Source organism: Sphaerodactylus townsendi, linkage group LG01 (genome assembly GCF_021028975.2).
Source record: "Sphaerodactylus townsendi isolate TG3544 linkage group LG01, MPM_Stown_v2.3, whole genome shotgun sequence".
Lineage (NCBI taxonomy): Eukaryota > Metazoa > Chordata > Lepidosauria > Squamata > Sphaerodactylidae > Sphaerodactylus > Sphaerodactylus townsendi.
The window spans coordinates 79,369,801-79,397,107 of NC_059425.1; the positions used below are offsets into that span (position 1 = coordinate 79,369,801).

General features: G+C 43.6%; 1 protein-coding gene across 3 annotated transcripts in view; it reads left to right on the top strand.

The window, feature by feature from the left end:
• SMYD3 (SET and MYND domain containing 3) overlaps nucleotides 1-27,307 on the top strand; it is a 463,587-nt gene that overhangs the window by 17,450 nt on the left and 418,830 nt on the right. For all 3 annotated transcript variants that reach the window (XM_048484814.1, XM_048484825.1, XM_048484833.1), the window contains exon 2: nucleotides 26,885-26,948. In XM_048484814.1, coding sequence (XP_048340771.1) covers nucleotides 26,885-26,948 — 64 coding nt within the window. The remainder of the gene's footprint in view (nucleotides 1-26,884; nucleotides 26,949-27,307) is intronic.

The window sequence follows — 27,307 nt, forward strand, 5'->3', positions numbered from 1 at the left end:
CACTTCTCTGTAAAATGGTGGCAGGCTGGCTACAAATTACTGCCTTGCAGCTAGAACGGGTGCTGATCAACTATGAGGAGGATGGCCAAAGAACCTAATCTATCAGGTTAAGGCTACCCATTAAGAGATGATTGTCAGTCCTGCAGTTTTCCCTCACAAGTGTTTCATGATGCTAATCAAGACCACAGCCAGGACTAATATTGAAATTTTGCATAATTCCTTGCAAGTCCATTTGGAAGATCAGCATAGGAAAGGAGGGCAATAAAGACCATGAAGGAGAAGTCATAGCTGCCTAACTCTTGCGGAGGCCAAACAATGAAGACGTTACTGAGGTAGTTGGCAAGTCGTTAAATGTTTTGTCGAAGGCTTTCATGGCCGGATTTAACAGGTTCTGGTGTGTTTTCCGGGCTGTGTGGCTGTGGTCTGGTGGATCTTGTTCCTAACATTTCGCTTGCATCTGTGGCTGGTATCTTCAGAGGTGTATCACACAGAGGGAAGTCTATTACACACCAGAACTCAGTTTTTGCTGACACAATTCAGTGTTTTCTGATATAACTACCTTTTGGCTAAACCTACCCATTCAAACTATTTGTATTTTTAATATAGATGGCTTGTGAGTTCTCATGAAAGCCTTTAATTCCTAGGAAGTAGTTTTGATTGAATTACTGTAAATATTTGCCTAGTCATGATTCCCTTGTTTTACACTTTGATAAGGCAATGCATCTTAAAATAAAATGTTAATTAAACATGCAGAAAACTGATGATATATTGAGAACTGTATTTGGTTTTCTTTGCTTTAACATATTAAGTTGACAACTATTTTTGACCTTTTGTCTTCCTTTGACTTTTTGTTTTTCTTTCATATTTTGCTTTGAGCACTTAACAGGTCAGTTTAGTTTTTGAGAAAATAATGGTATATTTACCATTTTTAGACTTTAAGATGGTGTTGGAATAAAGAGGGGAAATGATGGCTAACAACTGTGATTGGTGTTGTACCGCATGGGCACAGCAAGTTTCAATTTAATATCAGAAAAAATGTTCCTAACACTAAGAATGTCTCAGGGAAGTTCTAGAAGTTGACTGAAGTGGTTGGGATGATAACATTTAATAAATGTCAGCTGGGGACACTTTAGCTATGTCTTGAGATGATTTGGGAAGGAGACTAGTTCACCCACTGAATCTCTTTTAGGTGATAAATGCAGGATAATCTATAATTAGTTTTGAAAGATTTATAATAATATAAGCTGTTGTTTTTTTTTTAAATCTTCCTTGCTTAACATCTTTAATCGGTTTGTAGTTTGTTTGTTTGTTTATTTATTTAATTTATATCCCGCCTTCCCAACGGGGCTCAGGGTGGCGAACATCAGTAAATCAAATAAAACAGTACCAAAAAAAGTATACAATTAGCCATATCAGTTAAAAACTTATCAACAATAAAACAATACATAAGCAGATGGCAATAAAACCCTATAAAAGACACCCATGGGAGGTGCAAAGTTCTGGTCAGGCCGGCTGGCAAGATATAAAAGTCTGGCAGAAGAGCTCGGTCTTACAGGCCCTGCGGAATTCACTAATGTCCTGCAGGGCCCTGATCTCATGTGGGGAACTCATTCCACCAGCTGTGGGGCAGGGCCGAAAAAGCCCTGGCCCTAGTAGTGGCTTTAAATTTAGTGGCAAATAAATTTAAAAGTAGTGGCAAATAAATTTATTATTTGTTATAAAACACTTGAAAGGGGAGCTTCAAATTGACTGTAAAGTTATCAGAGTTGGTGAGCTGTTAATATAATTCCTGCCACAGCCATTTCCCCACATTCTACCACACTGGAGAGTAATCAAGGAATGGATGACAGAACAGAGCTATTCAAATAGTATCCATCTTGGTTTCTCAATATCAACTTTCTTGCTCTTTGGACAAAGTATATGACTGCAACCTGGAAATGTGTTGAAAGGGTGCAAAATCTGTCTCTTGTTGCTGACTTTGGGAACACCAAGTTCAGGTAACAGATTTTGCCACTTCCCTAGTGACATCCCCAGGTTTCTTGTCTCTAGGCCTGGTCTATACACAGAACTGAATCAGCTGGTAGAATAGGCATTGCCACTCCAGATTGCAGTTCAGAGGTTTCTTTTAGTTTTCAAATACTCCCTACATTGATAATTTATTGTAAGTAGAAAACTAGCACAGTGCATGATGGGTTAGACTAGAACCTTTTCCTTGGTATATTAGTTTTGATTAGTATTTGTGCATCTCAAAATGGTATATCTTGTTTTATCCAGACTCTTTCACCCCCTTCTGATGCATGTTTTAATTTCTCCTGTTCAAATGAGTCACTATCATTTCTGTGGAAAATAGTAAGGGATTGCACTTGGCGAAAGTGTTGCAGTAGAGGCTACTCGCTAGGTCAGTGGAGTGGCCATGGTATATAATTTGTTCTGTGATTCCAGACAAAGTTGGCTAATGTAGGAATATTTTAATGTATAGGTTCTTATCCAGTATTTCCTTGGTAAATAATTTCATGAGAATAAGGGCTTCAGGGCTTTCCCATGTGAAACAACTCTCTAGCAAGCTAATTAATGTTTTCAGTTATACTTCTATTCTATTCTTAACCTTCTCTTCACCCCCCAAATTATAACTGCCAGTGTGTATTGTCTACTCAAGTAAATGTGTTTTCTGATAGTGGGTCTATTTAATACACAGTCATGTATGTATCCACAGTTTTAATTTTAAAACTGTGGGTATGTTTTAAATAGAGAGCTTTATATGGCTGTTCTTAATTGCAATAAGGGCTACATTTTCCTGAGTCACCACAGGCGATCAACAATTTGGTATATGTTTCTAAACTGGGATTTTTGAGGCAGTGATTGTTGATTTATAATCTGTTCAAACGTAACAGACTCTAAGACTCTTATTTTCCAAACATGGAGTCACTTGTGCTGAGTATATCTCAACACCATAAATTCTTTGAGGCGTGAAATAACCTGCCAGTTGTCTATTGCTTTCAAACTTCAATAAATGGATATCAATTTGTTCTAGCCACAAATTGTAATTAATGCAGAATTTCTGCCTCTAAGACAGTGTTTGGTCTGATATAATATGTTCAGTAATATACTTTATTATATTTTGCACCTTTTAAGGGTTGGAAATTGTATCATTTATTTTTGTTGCACTTTTTGTGGACAATGGAATGGAGACCTGAAGCTTGAAACAACCTATGATTGTTAATAGGTAACGTCAATCAATTTGGTCAGAATTTGTCCTCAGCATGACAAATTTTTAATGTTTGTGCCATGAGATACCTCCAGCAGTTTTTGTTGCATGTAAATCTCCTTAGATAAAAACAACCACCTGCCAGCTAGTGGTGCCCCTAATGACTCCCCTCTTCAATTTTCACAGATTTTAGCTATACAGCCTTTTTCTTGTGAACTCATACATCAACAAATCAACTCTCTCCCAAAGCCACTGTTGCTACGTTCCTTCATCCCAGATAGCTTTGATTCATCCTGGTCAGAAGGTTCTTCTCTCCACAGAGAAACCAGCTATGCTACATAGACCAAAATAGATGCCTTTTCCTGGTTTCCTCTGGGGTAAAACTATGGCAAATATGGAGGGTTTTATTTACTGCAGAGCGGGAGTTTTGTTGGTTTTGCCTATGGATTCAGCAGGAAGGCAGGGCAGTCCTGTGCCTCAGCAGCCATTGAGTCTCTCATGTGACTTTATCAATATGGCTTGCCTTGCTGAGGGTGGGTGGGTGGGAGTTCTGAGCCACCCAGCCAAAACCTGGGGGGCTTGAGCCCCAGAGCCCCCCGGTAGTTTATGCCTATGGCTGTGCCAGAGGTGGGGTAGATGTGAGGGGAGGAAAGACATGTACCAGTTTTCCGTCATAAATACTAGAATGTGTGCTAGAATCCTTGCTCATCAGTATGATATCATAATGACCATTTTTATTACACTGCCTTTTAGTACCTGGATTTTAAAATGTAGATATAACTGTGTATAATATATAGTTTCAGAGGATCTGGTTCTTTCTCCCACCCTGGGTAATTCACAGGTATATATACTTCACTTGCTTTATTGCCACCAGATCTTCTGAAGACGCTAGTCACAGATGCAGGCAAAACATCGGAGAAAATACTACTGGAACACTGCCATACAACCCAGAAAACCCACAACATCCTAGTGATTCCGGCTGTGAAAGCTTTTGATAATACATTGAAGCTTTGACTCTCAAAAACGTATAACCTGAAAATCTCATTGATCTCTTGGGTGCTACAGAACTCGAATCTAGTTGTATAATGCATATATCCAATATGCTGATGTTTAAAAATGTTGCCACAGAAAGTATATATTATTGGGTCCATACAATGTACGATTGAATATAGATGTTTAAAATCAATTTATGTTATTTTTTAATGTCAGGCTTTTGGACAAACATTTTTGCAAAATGTGACGTAACCATAACCATTATGGGAAAACCATTAATCTGTTTTCTTTGTAAAGAAACACTATTTGGCACGAGGACATTGCCCTGTTTTGCATAACTGGCTCACAATTCTGTCATACGTAGATCTTAGAAAGCATGGGGCAGTGGATCATTTTTTGAAGGAAAGACAGGACCATTCCTCTGTGTGGGGGCTTTCTTTTTTATTACTTTGTTTTAATCTGTTTAATTCTCCTTGGGAGCCTGCAGAGACAGATTCTGATCACAAGGGGTTTCTTAATAGGACTCTAAGGAGCAATTCTGGTTTATGGCAAGGCTTTTCTTCTCGTTTTAAAAGCTCCTAAATGTTCCACTTCTAAAATAATACTCAAGTGGAAAAGGATAAATGCTAAAATGTAAAGCTAGAATCTAGAACGTAAGAAAGTGATTTTGCATTTCAGTCCAGTCATGATCTCATAGGGAGGGTATGCATGCTTCTCAGAGAATGTATCATTAAAAATACATTCAAGGTGTTGTTTTCTCTTTTGCACAAAAAGGGATGTTATTTGAAAGTAGATCTATGTCAACAAGAGATACTGTCATATAATCAAGAAAGTGCATCCACCTGTACATTCCTGCCTGGGTGCTGAGATCAGAGGGCAAGGCCCGCCTGACTGTCCTGCCCCCGTTAGAGGTTAGGGTGGTGGGGGCGGTCTGGAGGGCCATCTACACAGTGGCTCCTACACTGTGGAATGCCCTCCCTACAGAGGTTAACTGGGCACCTACTCTGTTGAAATTTTGGCAATTGGTGAAGATTGTCCTCTTCACCCGGGTGTTTGGCTGCCCCCCCCCTCCCGCTTTGAGGGCCTCCTGGGATGTTCATACATCTTTTTGTGTATGGGTGGGATGAGTGTGGTAGATTTTGGATTGTCTCTGGGGTTTTTAGAATGGAGTTTTTAGAATGGGATTTTGTATTTTTAATGGGCTTTTATTGTTTTTATTGTGTTTTTACTATCATGATTTTAACGTTGCATGTTTTATTGTAACCTGCCCTGTGATTGTAGTGAAGACTGGTTAAAATGTAAATGGAGCAGAATAACTTCACATAATGTGTTATACTAACTGTATAAATGGAAGTTTCTGGGATTGATTTTAATTTTGTAGAATTTTTATGTCTCCAGGAGTTGTACATTTCCAGATAGGTGTGATCCCTCTTGAAATTTGTATAGGACACAATTCTGTAATAAATGACACTGTGCATAAATTGATATGAAATGAAGATTCTGGATGCTCTCTGGAGGTTGGCTGTTAGCATTCTGAGATTTGGATAATTTCCGTATGGGTTATTTTTCATGCTGTTGGGAAGCTGGGTTTCTTCCTGTTTCCCCACAGCACTGTGGTGCATTTCTGTACTTCCCCAACTTTCTTTCATTCTTTCTCAAACTTGCCTTGTTGCAAACTTTTGTGAAGAGCTCACTAAAACTTGGATGGGTGCCATGTGGTAGAAAAGTTCAGATTTTCCCACCAATATGGTGGACATTTTTCCTGACATTTTACACTCAGTGGCTGTTTCCTCCCCCACCAAGAAGCTTTTTTTCTTGGTCAGCAATTGAATATTGTTAAAACAATATGTGTAACAGGTTCCTTGAACACCACACTTTCTTTTTGTCTTAAAACTAAATGTCTATTCCGATTTTATTCAATGGGGCTTTCTTTTAGGTAAGTGTTTTTACAGCACAATCTGGGGGGATCCCCTTCTGGAGGTTGTGCAGGTTTATGCCAGTGGATTTGCCCTCTCCGGTGCACTTAGGTGGACAGAGGGACACATGCACTGGTGTCTGGCCCCAGTGGGACTCTGGAATGGCCAACCACAGCACCCAGCTCCCTGTCGGCAAGCCCACACTTCCCAGAGTATACCAGTATCTCGGGGGCATTTCAGGGGATGGGATCAACCTTAGCCTCCAGAACCCTCTCAGCCCATGTACACCAGCGGAGTTGCTGGTGGAGACACACTGTGATTTTCATAGCATACCTCTGTGCTTCCCTATGGGGAAGTTTCAGGTAGGGTTTTTTTGTAACCTTTTTGAATTTCCTGCTCTGCAGGAAGGCCCTTTGGTTTGGGCGGAGCGGTGCTCAAGTGGTGCCGTGTCCGCCTGCCCAACAGCTCTCCACCTGCCCAACAGTCCCAGCCTGGGGGACTAAGGTACAGCTACTGCAGTTCTTGCTCTATTCCTACCAGTCTGAAGTTTGGAAGAAAACTTACTGCTAGAAATTTCACATTCTTCAACAGGAAACTGAAGAAGAAACTTCAGAACTTCTAACCCTAATGGATTATGCACACTAACTGTTGCTAGCAGTAGGATAGTGGTGACTTGGATTTTACTTCATTAGCTTTGCTTTTTAAACTCTGTGTTGTATTTAGAAGTTAGGAAGTCATAGGCCATAATCTTGATTTGTGTTAAAACTGCTATTTAAAATATTTGTCCACATTAAGAATCCAATTTTGAATGTTTAGAACTAGTTTGCTATATAGCTTATTTTAAAAAGCTAACTGCATGAACATAACAATTTCTTTCTCATAATTTCAGGATTTTGGTCATCATAACTAATTTAGATGAATCAACTTGCAATCTATATGCTTTAATATAAACAAAATGCTTAACTTTCTATCCAGAGTGTAAAATTTGGCATGCTGTAGTTCCCTCGGGGTAGAGGAACGTCATATTTGGAGACTGGGGTTTTGAGATCATGAGCCCAGTTACCGTCTCTTTCAGTCAGTCCTTTATTCAGCAAGGCAGATCCTTAAGGGTGTGGTTCATCTCACTCACATAAGGTCACATTGCTACATAGGAGAAAAGCTGCAACCTACCTGCCTCTTACTCTTGCCAGAAGCATCTTCCCAGTTCCCTGTAAGGGTGGGGGTTAGTGCGATCCCCCGCCCAACTCGTCCTTGGCACATTCCTTGTGCTGGGCTTGCTGCCCGGAGTACTGACCTTGCTATGCTTATGCTTATCATATCTGTGTGAAACTTACTTTCGCTTTTTCTGTGTGAAACTATGCTTGGGAACTTTACCAGGGGGAGGGGCAGGTGCTTATCGCCGTCTGTAATAAGCAGCTTGATTCTAGCGAGGGGCCAGGTTCTGCGCATAGGCGTGTATAAGTGTTCATTGAAGTTTATGGAATAAATGAGCTGTCCCTAGAGTCAGCTTACGTTTCAAAGTCGCCCGAGGTTCACTTACATTTATCGCGAGAACTCACAAAATCAACCCCCCAAGTTTGGTATGGGTTTTGTGAGCCTCTACACTCAACCCCTCTGTGCATCTTTGGTCTTCTTCAACATGCACACATTGTCTTTCCGAAGGGTCCGTTGAGCGATGAGTGCGAGGAGACTTCTGCGTTGTAGCCCCCATAGAGGGCTCCCTCTCTACCACCGATACTGATGGGAATTCCCTGGTCGAGGAGCCAACGCGAACCAGCTTCCTGGTAGGCCTCTCCAGGCCTCGGCTCAGCCGAAGCATGGCCTTTCTCCAACTACAAGAGCAGATGGAGGAAGCCCCGCTGATAGCTTCGGCTACGCCGGTTTTTGGCGGATGTCTCGATAACCAGAATGCGTCAGAGGAATGTCCGATCCTGGTGGAGGAGTATCGAATGGATCAATTATGCTCCCATAGAGAAACACATCACCACCCGCCACCATAAAGTGGCGGATTTACAAACCCGGTGAGTGCATTGTTACTTGTTCGAGAGGAAATGGGGTATCAGCCATCCCGCGGAGATACCCCAAAGAATGCGTTGGCGAAATATAACTGGACCAATACTTCGAAGACCCCCACCCAGCACCACTGGCCAAAAGCAGGGTGCGGTAACAGCTCGAAAATCACGTCTGGGTCCCGACAGTCCATAGAATTAGTGTCCTGTGGACTACCCGGAGGGTCCCAACGCATGAACCCTAACTTTCTGCGGATGATGGCCGTGCCCACATTACGACCTCCGTGGACTTCTGGGGATACAAGACTTTGCAGGGGATACGCGAGGATTACATGGCGAGAGTGGGAGTTAGACTCTGGACGATTGAGGAAGAACAGGCGCTGCAGCGGCCAGAGCCAAACAGGACTACAGGGCTAGCTGGAGCAGCGGGCTCTCGAGAATGAGAATGTGAGGCTCTGGAATTAGAGAGCGGGGCGAACAGTTTAAGCCGTGCAGCGTGGCCGGCGGAAATAACCCAGGAGAAAGAAATGCTCACGAGAACAATTCCTGAAGAAGGACCTCGAACGCTCACGCACTGGTTTTGGACCACACCAAACAAAGATCTTGGCGGCGCCATGTAGCGAATGTGTGAAAGAGCTCTTAAGACCCAGGGAGAAGTCGGCTAGCGACGCTTGCAACGGCAGGCACGCGAGAGGCGCTCGCTCGTCAAGAACGGCGAAACACTAGCGCCGAGAGAGATCCTGGCCCGGGGACAGGGAAGAGCGGCTACTTTCGGCGATGAAAGCTAGAGCTTGCCGCCCGGCACCCGTCACGGGACGGCGGGGCTGCTTTAATGCCCACGCTCACCCGCTTCACCTACCGCTTCCCTCACCGGTTGGGCCCCAAAGGGGAGCTCCCGTGCCACAGCGAAAGGATCCTTCCCCGCGCCACAACCCCGCCACCCGTTTTGCGGTTCAACCGCCTCCCATACCTGCCCCAGCTCTCTCCTGCGCCCCAAAGGCCCCAGTTGCTGAAGTAAGAGAGCCAAAATCCCTAAGGCCCCATTTCCCGCGCGTTTTGAGTAAACGGCACCTGCTTACGATTGCCCACTACTTTATACTGCAATTGGTAGCTGGCACATGCTTCGAATTTGATGATCTTTACGGCTCCAGGCGGAAAAAGGTCGCGGGACATCGAGGTGCGGTATGTGGATGTGGTGGCGCTGCTGAATGGTTTTGTGGAAATTCCATGTGAAATGGAGGGAGCTCACTGGAACTGCAAACTGTAGCCGCCTTACTCCCAAAGCCTTAGGACTGCGCTGTCGAAGATCCCGAAGAAGTAAACAAAGGCCAGCAGAACCATGTAAAACCATCAAACAAGGGAACAGGCACCTTTTGCCCGACTTAGCCCGAGAATTCCCGATTAAGCGGCAAATAAACTTCCAGACTGGCCTGACAGCGCATTATGAGATCACGAGTATTTTCCCGCGATGCCATCGAAGCCTGGAGATCCGCGCCTGGGCGAGACGATCATCGCCAGCCCCTGAAACCGTAAGCTGAATGGATTACCAACTGGTAATTACATTTGCATCCCGACTCAAGCGGGCTTCAGATCGGTAACCCCCCCAACCAGCCAGCGGAAAAACCCGCTATCAGCCGGCGTTCAGCAAAGACCATATACAAGGGACCCCCCGCCACAGAAGCCACATCTGATGCGTCGCCGTAAGCGTCTTGGCTTATGCTTGTAGCATTGTGGGGGCCAAGGCCACTTCGCGTAACTGCCGAAAAAGCCTAAGACTCCGGATCCCAGCGCCACGAAGATCCACGGCCAGGACCCCCCGTAAAGCCGGGTCCAGAAAGAGGGCAGCCAGGGAGCTGCCCGCAGCCCTGGAGGAGGACGACCAAGGATGACGCAGCCGAAAGGGCCGACTTTGAATTGGGAAGTGAAAGCCTATCATCAGGCCCAGCCGGACGAACCAGGCGGCGCCCGATGCGGTGAGAGTGGAAGGAGGGGCCCCGCCAACTTCATTCATAGGCCACTTTTAACCCCTACATTCCAGCGAAAGCAGCACCCATATCGTTAGCCCGGGCTTTAGTGGACTCAGGCTGCTCTCATTGTTTAATGGACCTCAGGTAAGCAGAACAGCCTTTGGAGTCTGCACCGAGCGGGATAAGCTAGCTAAGCCCATGAGCCTTCACTACTCAGATGGATGGCAGCCCCTTGGGATCAGAGGGCCCGGCTGGGTTCAAAACCCAACCAGTGCTTCTACGTTCGCCACGAGGCATTGGGAGAGCGCGCGAAAGCTTAATTTTGGCTGACCAGTCAGCCAACCGCACACCCCATCGTTTTGGGCATGCCTTGGCTCCCATGTCCCATGAACCCACCATTGCTCTGGGGGCAGCGCGTAAGATTAGATTCCGCGAGGATCCACCTTGGCTGGAGGCCATATGCATGAGGAGAACCACCTGAGCGAACCCCTAGAAACCCCACTCTCACAAGAATTAAGCTGATACCGCCTTACCAGGAGTTGCCCCGAGCCACTGAACTGACAGGGATCCCAGAGCGAGTACTGGGATCTGGCTTAAAGTGTTTGAAGAAGCGAGAATCGCGATCCAGCTTCCCCCCCATAGAAGTACAGGATTACCTGCAAAGATCCTCTTAGTCCCGGGAGCACAACTGCCAAAAGGAAGAATATTATATCTCAGAGATGAGTCCACGCCGAACCAAAACCAAAGGAGCTCAGGAGCTTTTTTGCTTGATAAAAATCTTGCTTCAGGGTTTCATCCGGCGGACAGCAAAGCACCCTCAGCTGCTGGTATTGTGTTTGTGAAGAAGAAAGATGACTCCCTCGATCTTTGCACCCGAGCTAATGCCGAGGTTTGAACACAGTCTCACTCTCCAACAAATGCCCCTTGCCTTTAATTAAAAGATTTGCTTTCGGCAGCTTTGGGTGCAGGGGCGCATTTTTACCAAATTGGACTTTTACGACAAGCGTACACGTGTACGAATTGCTGAAGTTATGAACATTTAACAGCGTTTAACACCAAATTCGGACAATATGAATATTGTCCATTAATGCCTGCATTCCAGGTTCCTAGCAGGGCCGAGGGGCTTTCATGTCTTTAATTAATGATGTTTTACAAAGACTTTTTTTTTATTCAAAGGGAGTAGTGGTATACTTTTAACGGATGATTCATTCCTGATATACTTGCACCAAGCAGTGGAGGAAGCATGAAAAAAGTTGGATCAGAGGCGGTCGTTGCAGCGTCTTCTATGACAATTCTCTATTTGTCAAACTATCGAAAGTGTGCATTTCACCGGCTTATCCCTGGACTATTTGGGCTATCCGGAGGATCTGCGCCGAGGACTAAAGAAATATGGACCCTGCTAAAGAGTAGCACCGGAGTTGACTGCGGCCCGAATTCCACCGCTCGTAATGCTCGAACTCCAATCTTTTCTGCAGGTTTTGCCAGCTTCCTGTAGAGACGCATTTATTCCCAGTTTATCGCTAGCCACTGCCATTAGCGTAGCCGGATCTGCCTGCGCACCAAAGGAAAAAAAGGTTACCTCGAGTCTAAGCCGGGAAGCTCCTCTTCTACCTGTTGGTCTGAGGATTGTCAAACTGCACGGGCTTTCAGTCCCTTAAAGTTGGCGTTGCACCACTGAGCCTATTCTACAAAACACCCCCGGATCACAACTTGCGCTTTCATAGTACATGTCGATGGCCGGATGATAAAGCTTTGGGGAGGCTGCCCTCCTGCAGAGAAATAAAGATAATAAACTTGTCCCGTGTGCTTGCTTGTCAAAAAAGCTTTCTGGCCCTGAATTGAACTGGGGCGGATTGGGGGGACAAGGAGACGAAAGCCGCCATCAAAAGAATCTCTTTCCACTTGGCGGCACTGGCCTGAAGGGGGCTGCCCACCCGTTCCAGGTAGTGGTCCGACCATAAGAACCTGTTGCCTTGTCCACCCCCCCTCAAAATGTCGGCTAAACAGCTCGCGATGGGCGATTTAGCTTCTCCAGGTTTTGCATTTACAGTCCATTTCTTCCCAGAGCAACAGCAACAAGTTGGCCGATGCTTAATGTCACACGCCATTCCAGCCAAAGGGGGTGGACACCTCATACCCTAACACCCCTCGGACTATCGCTTTCCCCTCCCAATTGGGACTGGCCAGTCACTTTCGATCTCAAGCGAGCTGCCCCCCCGCCTTCACTCCCATCAAGGTATTCCAGGCGTGGTTTAAGCCGCGCTTTCCTCCGTCCAGTTAGAGGGCGGGACAACAAGGTTTCATCCGAAAGAGGAGTCAGATCCCTCTTTTGCCAATTACGAGGGCGAGTTTGGGCGGGGGTGACTGCTGCTGAAATATGCGATGCCGCCGTCCCTATGCAAGCCCCGGGTTCTGCAGAAGCCGAGGGCATGATGCTTTCGCCAAGCAGGGCACTTTGGATTTTTGAAAACTCTACACCCTACTTGGCGACCAATTTTGGTGGCGGCTCTATGCGCCAAGGATATTGGAGTCTTACATTAAGGGTGTTGTCCTATGTGTCGCGGAAGCCAAAGGGAATCCCTGGAAAGCCCCCATGGACTGTTGCATCCCATCCCTCCAGCTGCCAGACCTTGGCAGGTCATATCCATGGACTTTATAACCAGAGTGCTGCCTGACGAGTCATAGCAGAAACACGGCGCTCTGGGTGAAGTGTAGTGGACCTTTTTTCCAAGCACCAGCTCACGCCGTTCCTTGCCCCAATATCCCGATCAGCGCCTAAGCTAGCCAAGTTGATTGTTTATTCAATATGTGTATCGTTTGCACTCAGCTCCGGAGAGAGTAATTTCGGATGAGGGGCCCCCAATTTATCTCAAAATTTTTTGGAAGGCGTTTCTGGACATTCTAGGAACCACCTCGGCCCGGTCGCCGCCCTACCTACGTTCAAAGTGGCGGCCAGACGAGCAGGACCAACAGAACACTGGAACGAGTATCTTCGCGTTGTTACACCAATTACCATCAATCAAAACAACTGGGTGGAGTTGCTCCCTTTAAGCTGAATAATAGCCCTTGCAGTAATGCTTGATTTGCATAGTAGCACCAATAAAGCGCCCAGCGCTTTCTGAAATAGTGTCTGGTGCGTAAACTCGTTCCCCCCTCTACTGCTGAACTCCCGACTCTCGCGTTGCAGCCCCCCCCAGGAGAATTTGGAGATTGGATTAAGTCCTTGGCGGAAGGTTGGAGAGTCTGTTTCTACCTCCCCTTTCTCAAAGCGCCAAAAGGGCTCAAAAAGTTCCAAAGCAGACAAACATAAGAGTTGAATTTTCCTTTACTGCGTGGGTGCCTGGGTTTTATCTTTCTACCAGAAACCTATGAGAGATGTGCACAAAGGTTCCAAGCTAGGCAAGAAATCCATAGGGCCATTCAGAATCTCCCACTGAATTAACGGGGGGACCGCAAGTTTGGAACTGTCTAACTCACTAAGTTACATGCATCTTCTTTTTCACTCTAGTTTAATCAAAAACGCGAGGCTCCCGCTTCAGATGCCTGGTACGACCAGCGAGGCTCCCCAGCCGAGTGATGGATTGAGATAATGGCACACCAAGCATTCTGAGATTGGCAGCTATTCTGGACTCTCGTTATGTTTGCAATCGGCTGCAATATTATTGTGTGTCTCTTGGGTGGGATGATATCCCTCTGGCAGAAGTCATAATCAACGGATTTATGTAGAAAAGATTGATGCCCCCCCCCTTGATCTCAGCTTTCCATAAAGAAGAGCCTGTGCCCGGCAAGCCTGGGGGAAGGGGTTTTCTTAGGGGAGGCGGAATGTAAGAGGTGGGGAGTTGATACGATCCCCGCCCGAGCTTCGTCCGGCACATTCCTTGTGCTGGGCTTGCTGCCCGGAGTACTGACCTTGCTATGCTTATGCTTATCATATCTGTGTGAAACTTACTTTCGCTTTTCTGTGTGAAACTTTATGGCTTGGGAACTTTACCAGGGGGGGAGGGGGCAGTGCTCTCGTCTGTAAAAGCGACGATTCTAGCGAGGGGCCAGTTCTGCGCATGTGCGTTAACTAGTATCGTGTTCATTGAAGTTTATGGAATAAGCGAGCTGTCCTAAGTCGCTTTGTTTCAAGTCCTTCGAGTTCCTTACATTCCCCTTCCTTTCTTTTTATAGCTCCAGCTTCACAACTTGAGTTAACCCCCATCCTCTTCTCCTCTGTTCCTTGCCCTGTATCAAAACACCTGGACCCAGAGAGCCATTGTTGTTTCAGTCATGCTTGCTTTTCCCTGTCACACTCTTTGAACTTCCCTGTGTAAGACTGCAACAACTGCCCTAGATCTCAACCTGCTGCATCCAATTGAGTCTTGTTGCTGAGCCCAAGGGACTGCTCTGTCCCGCCAAGAAATTTGTTTCTGGGTAAGTGTAACAAACTGAGTCCATACAATAGAATCTTCATGAATGCAGAAAGATCTTTAATATATGGCTAGATGAAACATGGTCCTTGAGAGAACTAAACTTCCAAAGTACAGTAAGACATGAAGAGAACTTTTGGGTCTGCCTTTTTTAGATACTTTAGATACTTTCACACACAAGGCTAAACCAGTCTGGGAATAGCACCAAGCAAGAGATAACACAAACTCATCAGCCTCATCAGCAAGGCGGGACAGAGCTTCAGCGAGGCGGTTAGCTTTGCCGGGGAAAAAATGAACTGTGCAATTGAAGCGGGAAAAGAAATCCGCCCAACAGATCTTCTTGGCTGAAAGCCGACCAGGAGTGGACAAGGCAGACAGGTTTTTGTGGTTGGACCACACCTGGAAGGGATGAGCCGCCCCCTCCAGCCAATGCCGCCAAGTAACCAAAGCGTGCTTGATCGCCCCCGCCTCCTTGTCACCCACAGTCCAATTCAATTCTGGTTCCGGAAGTCATGTCTTCAAGACCTGAACAAGGCTGTTAATGATAGGATCAGTGGTGGGATTCAGCAGGTTCGCACCACTTCGGCAGTGGTGTTTGTATGCAACCAGTTGTTAAATTATTTGCATCCCACCACTGGAACCGGTTGTTAAATTATTTGAATACCACCACTGGATAGGATGTTTTGGAGGACATTGATTCATAGGATCATGTGAGTTCGAAGTGCCACAATTTGTGTTCCCTCTCATATTCTTCATCAGTCAAACTGGACTTCCATTTTCTAAAAGACATTTTCTTTTTTCTGATAATTTCCTCAGCCTCTCTTGTTAACCATGGTGGCTTTCTTTTGGACTGGGTGTTGCCTTTTCTAACCTGCGGAACACATTCCAGCTGAGCTTTTATTACTGTGTTTTTAAATAACCTCCAAGCATCTTGGACAGTTTTGACTCTCTTGATTTTCCCTTTCAGCTTCCTGCGCACTATTCCCCTCATCTTTGAGAAATTTCCCTTTCTGAAGGCGAATGTAACTACATTAGTAGTTGCCACTTGTTAAGCAATGCTGAGATACCCTGAATCTGAAACAGCATTGTGGTGGCTGTTCCCCTATCGGCTCCAACAACACTGACTTCCCGCTTTCCAGGTCCTGGGTCCCACATAGAATTAGATCTGGGATCACCTCTCCCTGGTTGGTTCCTGGCTTAACCATCTGCTCTAAACCACAGTCATTTAGCATATCCAGGAATGCTCTCTCTCCTTACTATGACCTGAACATGCATTTTTCCAGTTGCTATATGGGGATAGTTAAAATCACCCATTACCACTACATTTTTGTTTTTGTTGGCCTCTCTAATTTCTTTTTCCATCTCAGAATCATGTTGTGCACTTTGGTCAGGGGGACGATAATATATTCCTAATATTTAACTGTCCTTCACACCTGGTATTGATATCACACAGTGATTCTGTGGGGGAACCAACTCCCCATGCATTGTCTATTTTATGTGATACTATGCTCTCTTTTGATGTAAAGAGCAACTCCACCCCCAATGCGCCCTGTCCTATCCTTCCTATAGAGCCTGTAGCCTGGTATAACAGCATCCCGCTGGTTCTCCTCATTCCACCATGTCTCTGTAATGCCCACTATATCAAAGTCCTCCTTCAAAACTCTGTACTCTAGCTCCCCCATTTTAGGTCGAATGCTTCTACTATTAGCATAGAGACACCTCTATACTACCCTGTCTCTGTCCTTAACCTGGGATTTATGTGCTTTACCCTCAAGTCTTTTTTGTAGACACTATCCCTTGTCCACATGCACATTACTCGTTCACTAAACTTGTATGTGGTTGATTTAGAAAAACCTCCCTCTCTGTCTGCATCCCCATAGATACTGTATTCCAAACCCGAAGTCCACCTCAGCTCCTGTCGAAGCTTTCCCCAGTGATCAGTTTAAAAGCTGTTCTGCCACCTTTTTAATGTTGAGCGCCAGCAGCCTGGTTCCTCTTTGGTTAAGATGAAGCCTGTCCCGTTTGTACAGGCCTGCCTTGTCCCAAAAGGTTCCCCAGTTCCTGACAAATCTGAAGGTCTGGGGGATGAACCGGTGGACATTGTCTGCCTGTATTTCCAAAAGAGCTTTTGAGCCAAAGTTCCCTCCACCGGAGACTGTTGAGAAAACTCAGCAATGAAGGAATAAGAGGGGAAGTCCTCCTATGGATTAAAAACTGGTTGAGAAACAGGAAACAAAGAGTGGGTGTAAATGGGAAGTTCTCACAATGGAGAGATGTCGGGAGTGGTGTCTCCCAAGGATCTGTTTTGGGACCAGTGCTCTTTAACCTATTCATAAATGACCTGGAAGTAGGGGTGGGTAGTGTGGTGGCCAAGTTTGCAGATGATACCAAATTATGTAGGGTGGTAGAGAACCACAAAAGGATTGTGAAGAGCTCCAAGCGGACCTTGATAAATTAGATATGAAAAAATGATAAATTAGGTGGGCTCAGAAATGGCAAATGCAGTTCAATGTAGCAAAATGTAAAGTGATGATGCACATAGGGGCAAAATCCAAGAGCTTCACATACAAGCTACAAGGGTCAGTGCTATCAGTCACAGACCAGGAAAGGGATTTAAGTACGTCTTAGTTGATAGTTCAGCCATAGAGGGAATGTCAAGCTCAATGCATGGCAGCTGTGAAAAAGGCTAACTCTATGCTGGGGATCATTAGAAAGGAATTGAGAAATGAATAAAGAGCTACGCCGAAGATTGTCATGCCCTTATATAAAGCAGTGAGTGCTGACCGCACTTGGAGTATTACTGTGTCAGTTCTGGTCGCCCGCATCTCAAAAAGGATATTGAGGAGATAGAAAAAAAAAGTGCAGAGAAGAGACAGCAACAAGGATGATTGAGGGACTGGAGCACAACTTCCCTATGAGGGAGAGGCTGCAGCGTTTGGGATCTCCTTTTAGTTTGGAGAGGAGGCGGCTGAGGGGGGATATGATTGAAGTCTACAAAATTATGCATGGGGTAGAAAATGTTGACCAAGAGAAATTTTTCTCTCTTTCTCACAATACTAGAACCAGGGGTATTCATTGAAAATGCTGGGGGGAAGAATTAGGACTAATAAAGAAAGGAAACACTTCTTCACACATAGCGTGTGATTGATGTTGTTTGGAATATGCTGCCACAGGAGGTGGTGATGGCCACTAACCTGGATAGCTTTAAAAGGGGCTTGGACAGATTTATGAAGAGAGTAGTCGATTTATGGCTACCAATCTTGATCCTCTTTGATCTGAGATTGCAAATGCCTTAACAGACCAGGTGATCGGGAGCAACAGCTGCAGAAGGCCATTGCTTTCACATCCTGCATGTGAGCTCCCAAAGGCACCCTGGTGAGGCCCACTTTCGCAGAGTAGCAGAGAAGGCTGGAAGCTAGATGGACTTTAGGATCCTGATCAACAGCTGGCTTGTTCTTATGTTTTTATGTTCTTATGTCTACCTCCTATGAGGATGAATATGTTTCATCCTTGGAATTTTGTTAACCATGCAACTCCAACATAGTCATAGTAGCAGATGCTCAGGGAGAAATAGAAACCCGTATGGAAGTAAATGAAATTTTTGAGCATCTACCATTAGAGGAGGAGACTTCAGATATTCTAAAGGATGCTGTCAATCCAACCCACCATAAAAGGCTTCCCAATAACGATGATTAGACACCAACTACCAATCGCCCCACGAGACCTGACCATACCATCAGTGGTTGTGTATTCTTCAATGAGGATGGAACTCTGGACTGTTTGTCTACAACAGATTGACGTCAGGCTTATTCTCTTTCCGAGCACACTGTTTCCATATTGACTTGGAATGTTGCCTGTCGATACAGATGCTTATCCCAATCAACAGACCTATCCTTCTTTAAGCAAAATTTTAACATCATTGCTCTTTAAGACACCTGGTGTGCTGAATCTCTTGAGTGGATGGCTATATCGCATTTCATGTTAAAGCTACCACAGGGAAAGGCTCGGGGAGACTAAAGGGTGGACTGGGCATTCTAATTTCTACCGCTATGGGAGTTAATTGTAAAGAGCTCCCCCCTTTAGGTTTAATTGCTATGGCTGTCTATGTTTCTTGGCGAGAGGGAAATATAATTCTTGTAAATGTTTATCTTCCCCCTCTCCGACATAAGCATGAAATTGAGGAGAATTGACAAAGATTAGAAGCATATTTGACCTTCACATCAAAGTACCCAGAGGCAAAGTTCTTTTTAGCTGGCGATTTTAATGCCAGGTTAGGCAAAAATGATTACTGTTTAATAGCCAAATTCAATAGGAAATTGGAGTTGTCAGAAGAAGAGAAATATTATATGACTAGCCAAGCGAGACTTAGTAGGGATGTTGGCACCAATTTTTCTGGAGCTTGTTTAAAGCTTTTCTCCTTTAGATTAAATATAAACATTTTAAATGGCCCAATTGATGACGACCATCCCGGTGAGTTTACCTTTATGGCAGGGGCTAAAGCCAGTACAATAGATTATGTGTTGGTGGAAGACTCTTTACTCCCCCAAGTCAAAACATTTCAGCTTCTTCCTTATTTAGAAGGGGATCATTTCCCCCTCCTCTTGCATCTAAGGACAAGAACAAATGTGTGTAGGGATGGAAATGTTTTTGCCCCTGAGCTAAAAATTTTAGAACATCAAAGCATTAGGGTCTGAAGGAGATCTCAGGGAGTTTCACTCCTGAAAAGCTGGATATGATGGGCAGAGCTGTTGAGAATCTGGAAAACCAGGAGAAAACCAGGAGAAAAGCTGGATATGATCGGCAGAGCTGTTGAGAATCTGGAAAACCTTTTAATCTATGAAAATCTGATGCAGGACTAAAAATCCCATGTATTCACCCCTCCTCAGGAAGGAGTAAGAAAAATAAACCCCCTCTCAAGGCCCTGGTTTGATCAACATTGCCATTCTGCAAGGAAGGCTCTTACTGAACCTACAAGTCCGCCCAGACTGTTGATGAGGCAAATAAAAAGATGCCCTCCTTGTGGCTCTTGCTCTAAAGAAGCAATACAAGGCCACAGTTGCCCATAGTAAAAAAAGATATTCAGAGAATCTATGGGCTAGTCTTATTTCGACTGCTAAATCAGTCATTTTTCTGGAAACTGGTCTCAGGGAGGGAAGATAGATGGACAATTCCCCTCTTGGTGGGATCCCACCTGATCGATGGGTTTCATTGTTTCAGTCTCTATATGACTGTCCAGACCATTCTCAGTGTGTACCTGAGATGAATGATTTAGCCAAATGGCCACCGGTCGCTGTGAGTGAGGTAAAATCTCTGATAATGCAACTGAAAAGTGCCAAAGCCCCTGGAGAAGATGGAGTCATGGCAGAATTATTAAAAGCCAATTCTGACTGGTGGAGCCAATTTCTTGCATCACTCTTCACCTACATTAATGAAACAGGTCGGATTCCAGTAGATTGGGGTACAGCTATTGTAATGCCTTTTTATAAAAAAAATGACAAGACGGATCCAGCAAATTATAGACTGATAAGCCTGCTCAGTACCATAAGTAAGCTCTACTCAAAACATCTTCTTGATAAATTTGTCCTTTGGTTGGACAGTGAAGGTATTTTGGCCCAGGAACAAGCTGGATTTAGAGCAAATAGATCCATATTAGATCACTGTTTAACTGTTCAGTGTCTAATTAAAAAAATGCCACTCAGAAAGATACTTCCCTTCATGCTGCATTTATTGACCTAAAAGCTGCCTTTGACTCAGTACCCCGGACAAGACTCTGGTCCAAATTAAGAAAATCCTCTATCAATCGGCGACTTTTGACTCTTATACAAAGTTTATACTTGAACACCTCTCTTAGAATTAGATACCATCAACACAACATCCTGACAGATGTTGTTAAAACATTCAAGGGCATAAGGCAGGGTTGTCTACTTGCAACTATGCTTTTTATTTTCTACCTGAATGATCTGGTGGAAAACTTGAATGATCTAAGTTATCATCTCCCCAAAATTACCAGTAGGCATATATCTGTGTTATTATATGTGGATGATGCTGTGATCTTATTGCAAGCAAGAAAAACTGTCAGTTTTTTTAAAAAAAGATTCTAGTGGCAGGAAAACAGCCCTGATGGAGGTGCAAAACTCTGGTGCAAAACTACAACATCATAAAGCAATAGCACTCACTGGTGATAGGACAGCAAATAGTATTTTGAAATTCTATAGAACCAGAGGTGGATCTTATGCACTGGCAGCTCTTAAATTATTCAAAGCCAAAATAATCCCACAGCTTGTATATTGATCAGTTCTGGGCCCCTCCACCTCTTCCTATGGCCCCCTGGAGAAAGTTTAAGCCAAATTTCTAAGGCCACTCTTGCAACTGCCCAAATGTATATCTAATGCCTGGATTAGATTAGAAGCTGGGGTGGTCAAAGTTGACGCCATAATCAAAATAACTTCAATAAATAGATGGTTCACAGCTCTCCTCAATCCACATGGTCTGTTTCCTTCAATACTGCAGGATAATTTCCAATCAAGTTGGCATACTGCAGTTCTAAGAACCATCCAGCAAATAGAACTTTCCCCCAATACCCTTTTACATCTGGGGCTAGAGAAAGCTAGGGAGATTGTCAGACAAAGAGTTTATTATATAGAGAGACAATCTGATTTAAGGCTTGCTTTGGAATATCTGGCTCCTGAATCCCTTAGATTCCAGATGAAACCAGCCCCTTATCTATTTTCCCTAGAGAATAAAAACCATAGAAGGATGTTTTCATTGGCTTGTAGTAACACCCTGCCCTCTGCTGTCTTAGAGGGCAGACTCAAGAAAATCCCCTATGAATAGGGGCTCTGTGGTTGCTCCCTGGAAGAAGTTGATTCCCTTGAACATAAGTTGCTTAAGTTCTCTCTCTATGATAAGCTTAGAGACAAAATATTGGGGCCTAACTTGACTGAATGGGCTGGAAAAGATTATTTAATGGAAATTGAACTATTTGTTGTCGGGTAAGGACCAAAGGATTTCCAATAATGTTGCCCAGTTTTGTGTTTTAGCAAATACATATAGGAAAGCAGGTGGTCAGGAGACCATCAATTCTTTTAGAGGAATGTTGAAATAAGTTCTATTTTATATTTTAATTTTTTACCTTTTTGTTAAGGTTTGGAATTTTGCCTTTTGTGAATTGTTGTATTGCTGGTTGTTAACCATAAATAAACATTCATTCATTCATTCATTCATTCATTCATTCATTCATTCATTCATTCATTCATTCATTCATTCAACTCCAACAGTGGTGTAATGGTTAAGAGTGGTGGACTCTAAACAGGAAAACCAGGTTTGATTCCTGACTCTTCCACATGAGTGGCGGACTCTTCTGGTGAACTGAATGTATTTCCCCATTCCTACACATGACGCCTGCAGGATGATCTTGGGCTAGTCAAAGTACTCTCAGAACTCTCTCAGCCTCACTTACCTCACAAAGTGTCTGTTGTGGGGAGAGGAAGGGGAAGCAGTTTGTAAGCCACTTTGAAACTCTTTATGGTTGAGAAAAGTGGGATTTAAATCCAAACTCTTCTTCTTCATTTAGACAAAACAGACACAGGAAGCTACCACCATGGGAAAACTTTGTAGTCTAGAAGCATCTGCCAGTCTCCTCCACTCAGCCAGTACAACACTATTTCTAACAAAAAGTAAATGTATTTTTTTAAAGATGGTAGACAACTATAAACATACCAAAGGCACTTTGATGATTTCTGATAAATCTGTGCAAATGTACATCTAATTTAAATATCCAATCTTTTTGTTCTGTTCCACTGTTATTGTTTACTAGCAGCAAAATCCATTGCAAGGGAGATGCAATCGGTCCCAGCAAAGGGTGGGAGAGGAAGCATTTCCTAGGCTGCTCTGCTGGCCTGGGCATCCTGTTGGGATGGAGGGGGAAGTGAGAGGGGTGCTGCTCTGCCAGTCTGGGCACCCTGTTGTGGAGGGGGGGAGGCAGGAGGGCTACTCGCAGCCTGAAGAGCACTGCTGGCCAGGATGAGCTACTGGGGCTTGCTGTTAGGGCAGGGAGGGAATGGAATGTTGCCCACCAATGGGTGAACAGGACTCACTTCATGAGTCCTGCTTGCCAATTGGTGGAGGGGTTGTTGTTGTGGGATTCAGTAGCTTAACCCTTTATTGGTAAGGATTTGTGAAATTGCTTTCTCAGCCATAGAATTATTTTAATTCAGAGACAAAGGCTGTGTAATGTTTTTATTTACTGGTGGTTCCTGGCCCCTCAATGATGCGGCTGGCCTCCACTTGGGCCAGGGCCTTTTCAGCCTTGGCCCCTGCCTGGTGGAACACTTTCCCTCCAGCTGTCCGGGCCCTGCGGGATCTTGGTGAATTCCGCAGGGCCTGTAAGACTGAGTTGTTCCACCGGGCTTTTGGAGTGCCCAGCCGCTGATTAGGTGCCCCTTCTACTCTATTCCTCTGGTTTTCGGAGTCCCCCTGTCATTTAGGGGACCCACTTTTGTTATTGTCTTGTTCCCCCTTTTTGGGGGAGGGTTTAATCTGGGGTATTGCTGACGCCATTTTACTGAATTACTGCTGCGTTTTAAATATTTAAACTTTTAAACTTACATTTTAATTTAATGGGGTTTTGTTTATATACTGTATGTGGAATCCATGTTGTACACCGCCCAGAGCCCTTTGGGGATTGGGCGGTATAGAAATCCCACCCATAAATAAACAAACAAACAAACAAACAAACAAACAAATAAATAAAGTCTTTCATTCAGATCTTTCATGAATCATTCTGGAGAACTTCAGACAGATTAGGTGTCGGGGTGGGGGACTTTGTCAGATCATGACTTTTAAAAAACATCTTGTATAAAATCCTAAACAAGTTTGCAAAGTTAAAAGTCATGCTGAGTGGGGCTGATTGTGTTTGGATTTTTTACTTGCACCAACACATCTGCATCTAACCTATGTCTATTTTAACTTTGATGATCAGGATCCTTTTATATTGAGAAGTGGAAGGCACAGTCATTATATGCTATAACTCATATAATGACTCATATATAACTCATATAATGACTATAATTCATATAATGAAACATTGTGTCTGCAGATTCACAGGAAGGATATTGCCTAATGAATGTATGTATGTATGTATGTACGTACGTACGTACGTACGTACCTACCTACCTACCTACCTACCTACCTACCTACCTACCTACCTACCTACCTACCTACCTACCTACCTACCTACCTACCTACCTACCTACCTACCTACCTACCTACCTACCTACCTATGTATTGAGCTGTTGAATTTCATCTTGTAATTAAATGTTATGGTTTTTGTATCTAAATGAACAATAGTGTATTATGTAAGAATTCACTCATATTAGCCGTTGCATTTGATTCCCAGCATATGAAAATAACACATTATGAAAATAAAAAAAGTATTTCTAATGCTTACTGTAGTATTCTTAGTCTTTTGAATAATACATGAAAATATTATGTTAGCTAAAAACACTTCTTCAGATATGCTTGACAGAAAGACTCCATTTCCTCACACTTCCTATCTTGCCTAAGAAAAAGCTTTTGAAATAGCTACTGCTTTAGTGATCCTCATGAATGGATATCAATATCTTAATTAGTTATTGCATTTATCCTACCTTTCCTTCATCATGGCACTGTAAATTGTTCAAAGAGATCACCCTTATCAACATTTTTTCAGTCAAGTTGCTATATCATGTGTTCCCAATAATATCTCAAGAAGAAAATTGTTTTGATACTGCACAAACAGTAAATTGTTCAATATTTTTTTTAAAAAGGTACATTTTTATCTTTCCCTTTCCCCAAGGGGCATACATGGTTTTTCTTCGTCCAACAGCTGAAACAGGATTCGTCCAAACCAGGGGTAGGGAACCTGCGGCTCTCCAGATGCAATTCCCATCAGCCTCTGTCAGCATGGCCAATTGGCCATGCTGGTAGGGGCTGATGGGAATTGTAGTTCCTGAACATCTGGAGAGCCGCAGGTTCCTAACCCCTGGTCCAAACCTACCTAATGAGGTTCATGGCTGAAGGGTTTTTGCAGCCGATCCACCCCATTCACAATCTAACACTCTTTCTACTGGTTCTTATGGAAATGTGTCAGATTCTGAGCCTTCATTCTAAAAAATATATTGTATGTTATTACATTATGCAACCTGAAACCTAGCTGGAATTTCAGAGTATAAGAACTGAAAGCAATTAATGATAGGCGACCAACCTGTAGGTGGGGCTTGAAGATCATCCAGAATTATGCCTGATGAAAAATACCCATTCCCTTGGAGAAAACAGTTGCTTTTCGGGACAGAATGTAAGTCCTTCTATTCCCCAAATCTGCCCTTCCCAGGCTCCATCTTCAAATCTCTAGGAATTTCCCAACCCAGAGTTGGCAGCTGTAATTTGGAAATATCCCCCTCCAGGATCCTCTAAGTTCTTGGGTTGTGCAGGCTGATTTCTTCCCTGCATCACCTTTCCCTTTATTGGACACTATGTTTCTCTCAACATTCTATCTATCTAGAACATATTTAGTCCTTATCAGGCTGTTTTGGACTTAGAAGAAAACTTATTTACCAGAGGCATTTTCCTGCACACCTGTGATGTTCTGTAGAAAACTGTTTGGTTTTTCTAACTATGTTATAATAGAGGCAATATGATTGTATGAAATACATGTGGGGCCTTCAAAACTCATGGAGGAGAAATTTCAGCTCCCTACCATCACTTACCTCAAAGCCTGGAGCAACCTCAGGTGTCTACAGCAGCAACTGTGCAGCCTGGGTGCAACTCCTAGGGCACTTTCGCACATGCAGTACAATGCCCTTTCAATCCACGTTCAATGCACTTTTCAGCTGGATTTTACTGTGCAAAATAGCAAAATTTAATTGTGAAAGTGGATTGAGAGTGTATTATTCTGCATGTGCAAAAATGCCCCTAGTGTCTGCTGTCGCTGTGGGCTTGCTTGCCAGCCAATATGGCCAGGCCTCAGACTCTGCAGAGGTGGCTGTCCCCAGAGTGACTCAAGGCATCCACCGTAGTGGTGGCACAGCCCAGAAGCCAATCCCATCCAAGTTCCTCCTACCAGGGTTTGGAAAGCTCTGCTTGAGCAGGCTCCATTATCCCCTTTTTCACTTTAGCTAAAGCCGTGTGTTGGAAATTACTGTGAATGTATGTACATTTTGTTTACAGAGAACACTTGATTTTTTTAAATTAAAACATTGATAATTCTCATGTTACATTCAGAGCATGTATAGCTGAATGTGTGATTGAAATCCTACATTTATCTAGCTCTAGTGATCCCTGGTTTCATTTGTAAAATGAACATGCGTTAGTTCAATCTTGCAAGTATATGCAGGCTATATGTGTGTTCACTGTAACATGAGAACAGAGTTTGACACTCACTTGCTGTCAACACTCTGGCCCTTCTACAGTATATTTAATTCTCATCAAGCTGGGTCAGGTGTTTGTTCATCATCCACACAAGGCCAGCTCCTTTCCAGTTAGATATTCAAAAAGATAATTAGCTTTATTATTTAATTTTGTTTAATATCACAGCTGCCAGTTCTTTAGCTGGTTGTTGGCCTTTCATTACAATTTGAGCCTCACCCAGAGACCTAGGATATTGTAATGTATTGATGTAGTATTTGTGTGGATCCCAGCAGGGCTGCCTTTTGAATCTCACAAATGTTGATATTGTCAATTTGAAGGTGTTTTAAGTGCATTCCTAGTGTTTTTGGAATGGCGCCCAGGGTGCCAATAGCCACTGGGACGACCTCAGCTGGTTTATACCATAGTCGCTGAATCTCATTCTTTAAATCACGATTTTCTGATGTTCTTTTTCATTTTCAGTTAGATATTCTTTTAAAAAATTAGCTCTATTACTGTTGTTGTTGTGTTCACATTATTTAATATTCCACCCCTCCCCTTCTGGGCTTGGTCACCAAACCTGCAAAAATAACATTGTGAATATTCAAGGACATTTTTTTTTACCACCTACATTTTAATTTTCTCTTTTCCTTACCCTATTCACCACAGTTTACCACAATCCAAAGATATTATATACACACACATTGTGGCAACAACTTGCTCTGCAATTTTTAGCCCAGTAATCTCCACATCTAAACATCTAAACCAAAGCATTAATTTTTTTCATCGTCTTTTGTTAAAAGCTGCTGAAAACACAGTTTTGTGGAATTAAGAGCCAAAATCAACAGTGCTTTATGGTAAGCTCCAAAGCATCTAGAATGTGTGTTGTGAGTCTCTTCCCCCATTCCTGAAATGTTGAAGTTTGAATTAATTGATTTGTAATTTATTTGTTTTTGAGGTAGAAAATATTTTATTTTTTCTTTTACTCTCTCTTTTCCAGGAAAGAACGACTTCTTAGGTGTTCTCAGTGCAAAGTTGCAAGATACTGCAATATACAATGTCAGGTAATAATTGTTCTGAAATTAACTATAAATTAATAAAAGTAAATATTGTAAACTTTTCATTATGCATTTATTCTGCTGTCATTCGTTGCTAAGTTTTCTTAATATCTATAAAATCAGTTGTTGTGACTAACAGAAATTATCACCATATTTTTTAAAATGTCAAATATCCATATTATTTCATGATTTCTAGGCTCCTATGTATAAACACCTGTTTTAGCGTTACAGCCTGGTCCAAAGAAGAGGTGGTGGTATAGCAGCAGCTGGGATTGGTGCTGTGGCAGCATATCCATGCCACCTCCAATTGGATTTCAGGCACATGGGAAGGGGAAAAAACAGAAAAAATCCTGGCTGCCTAAAAA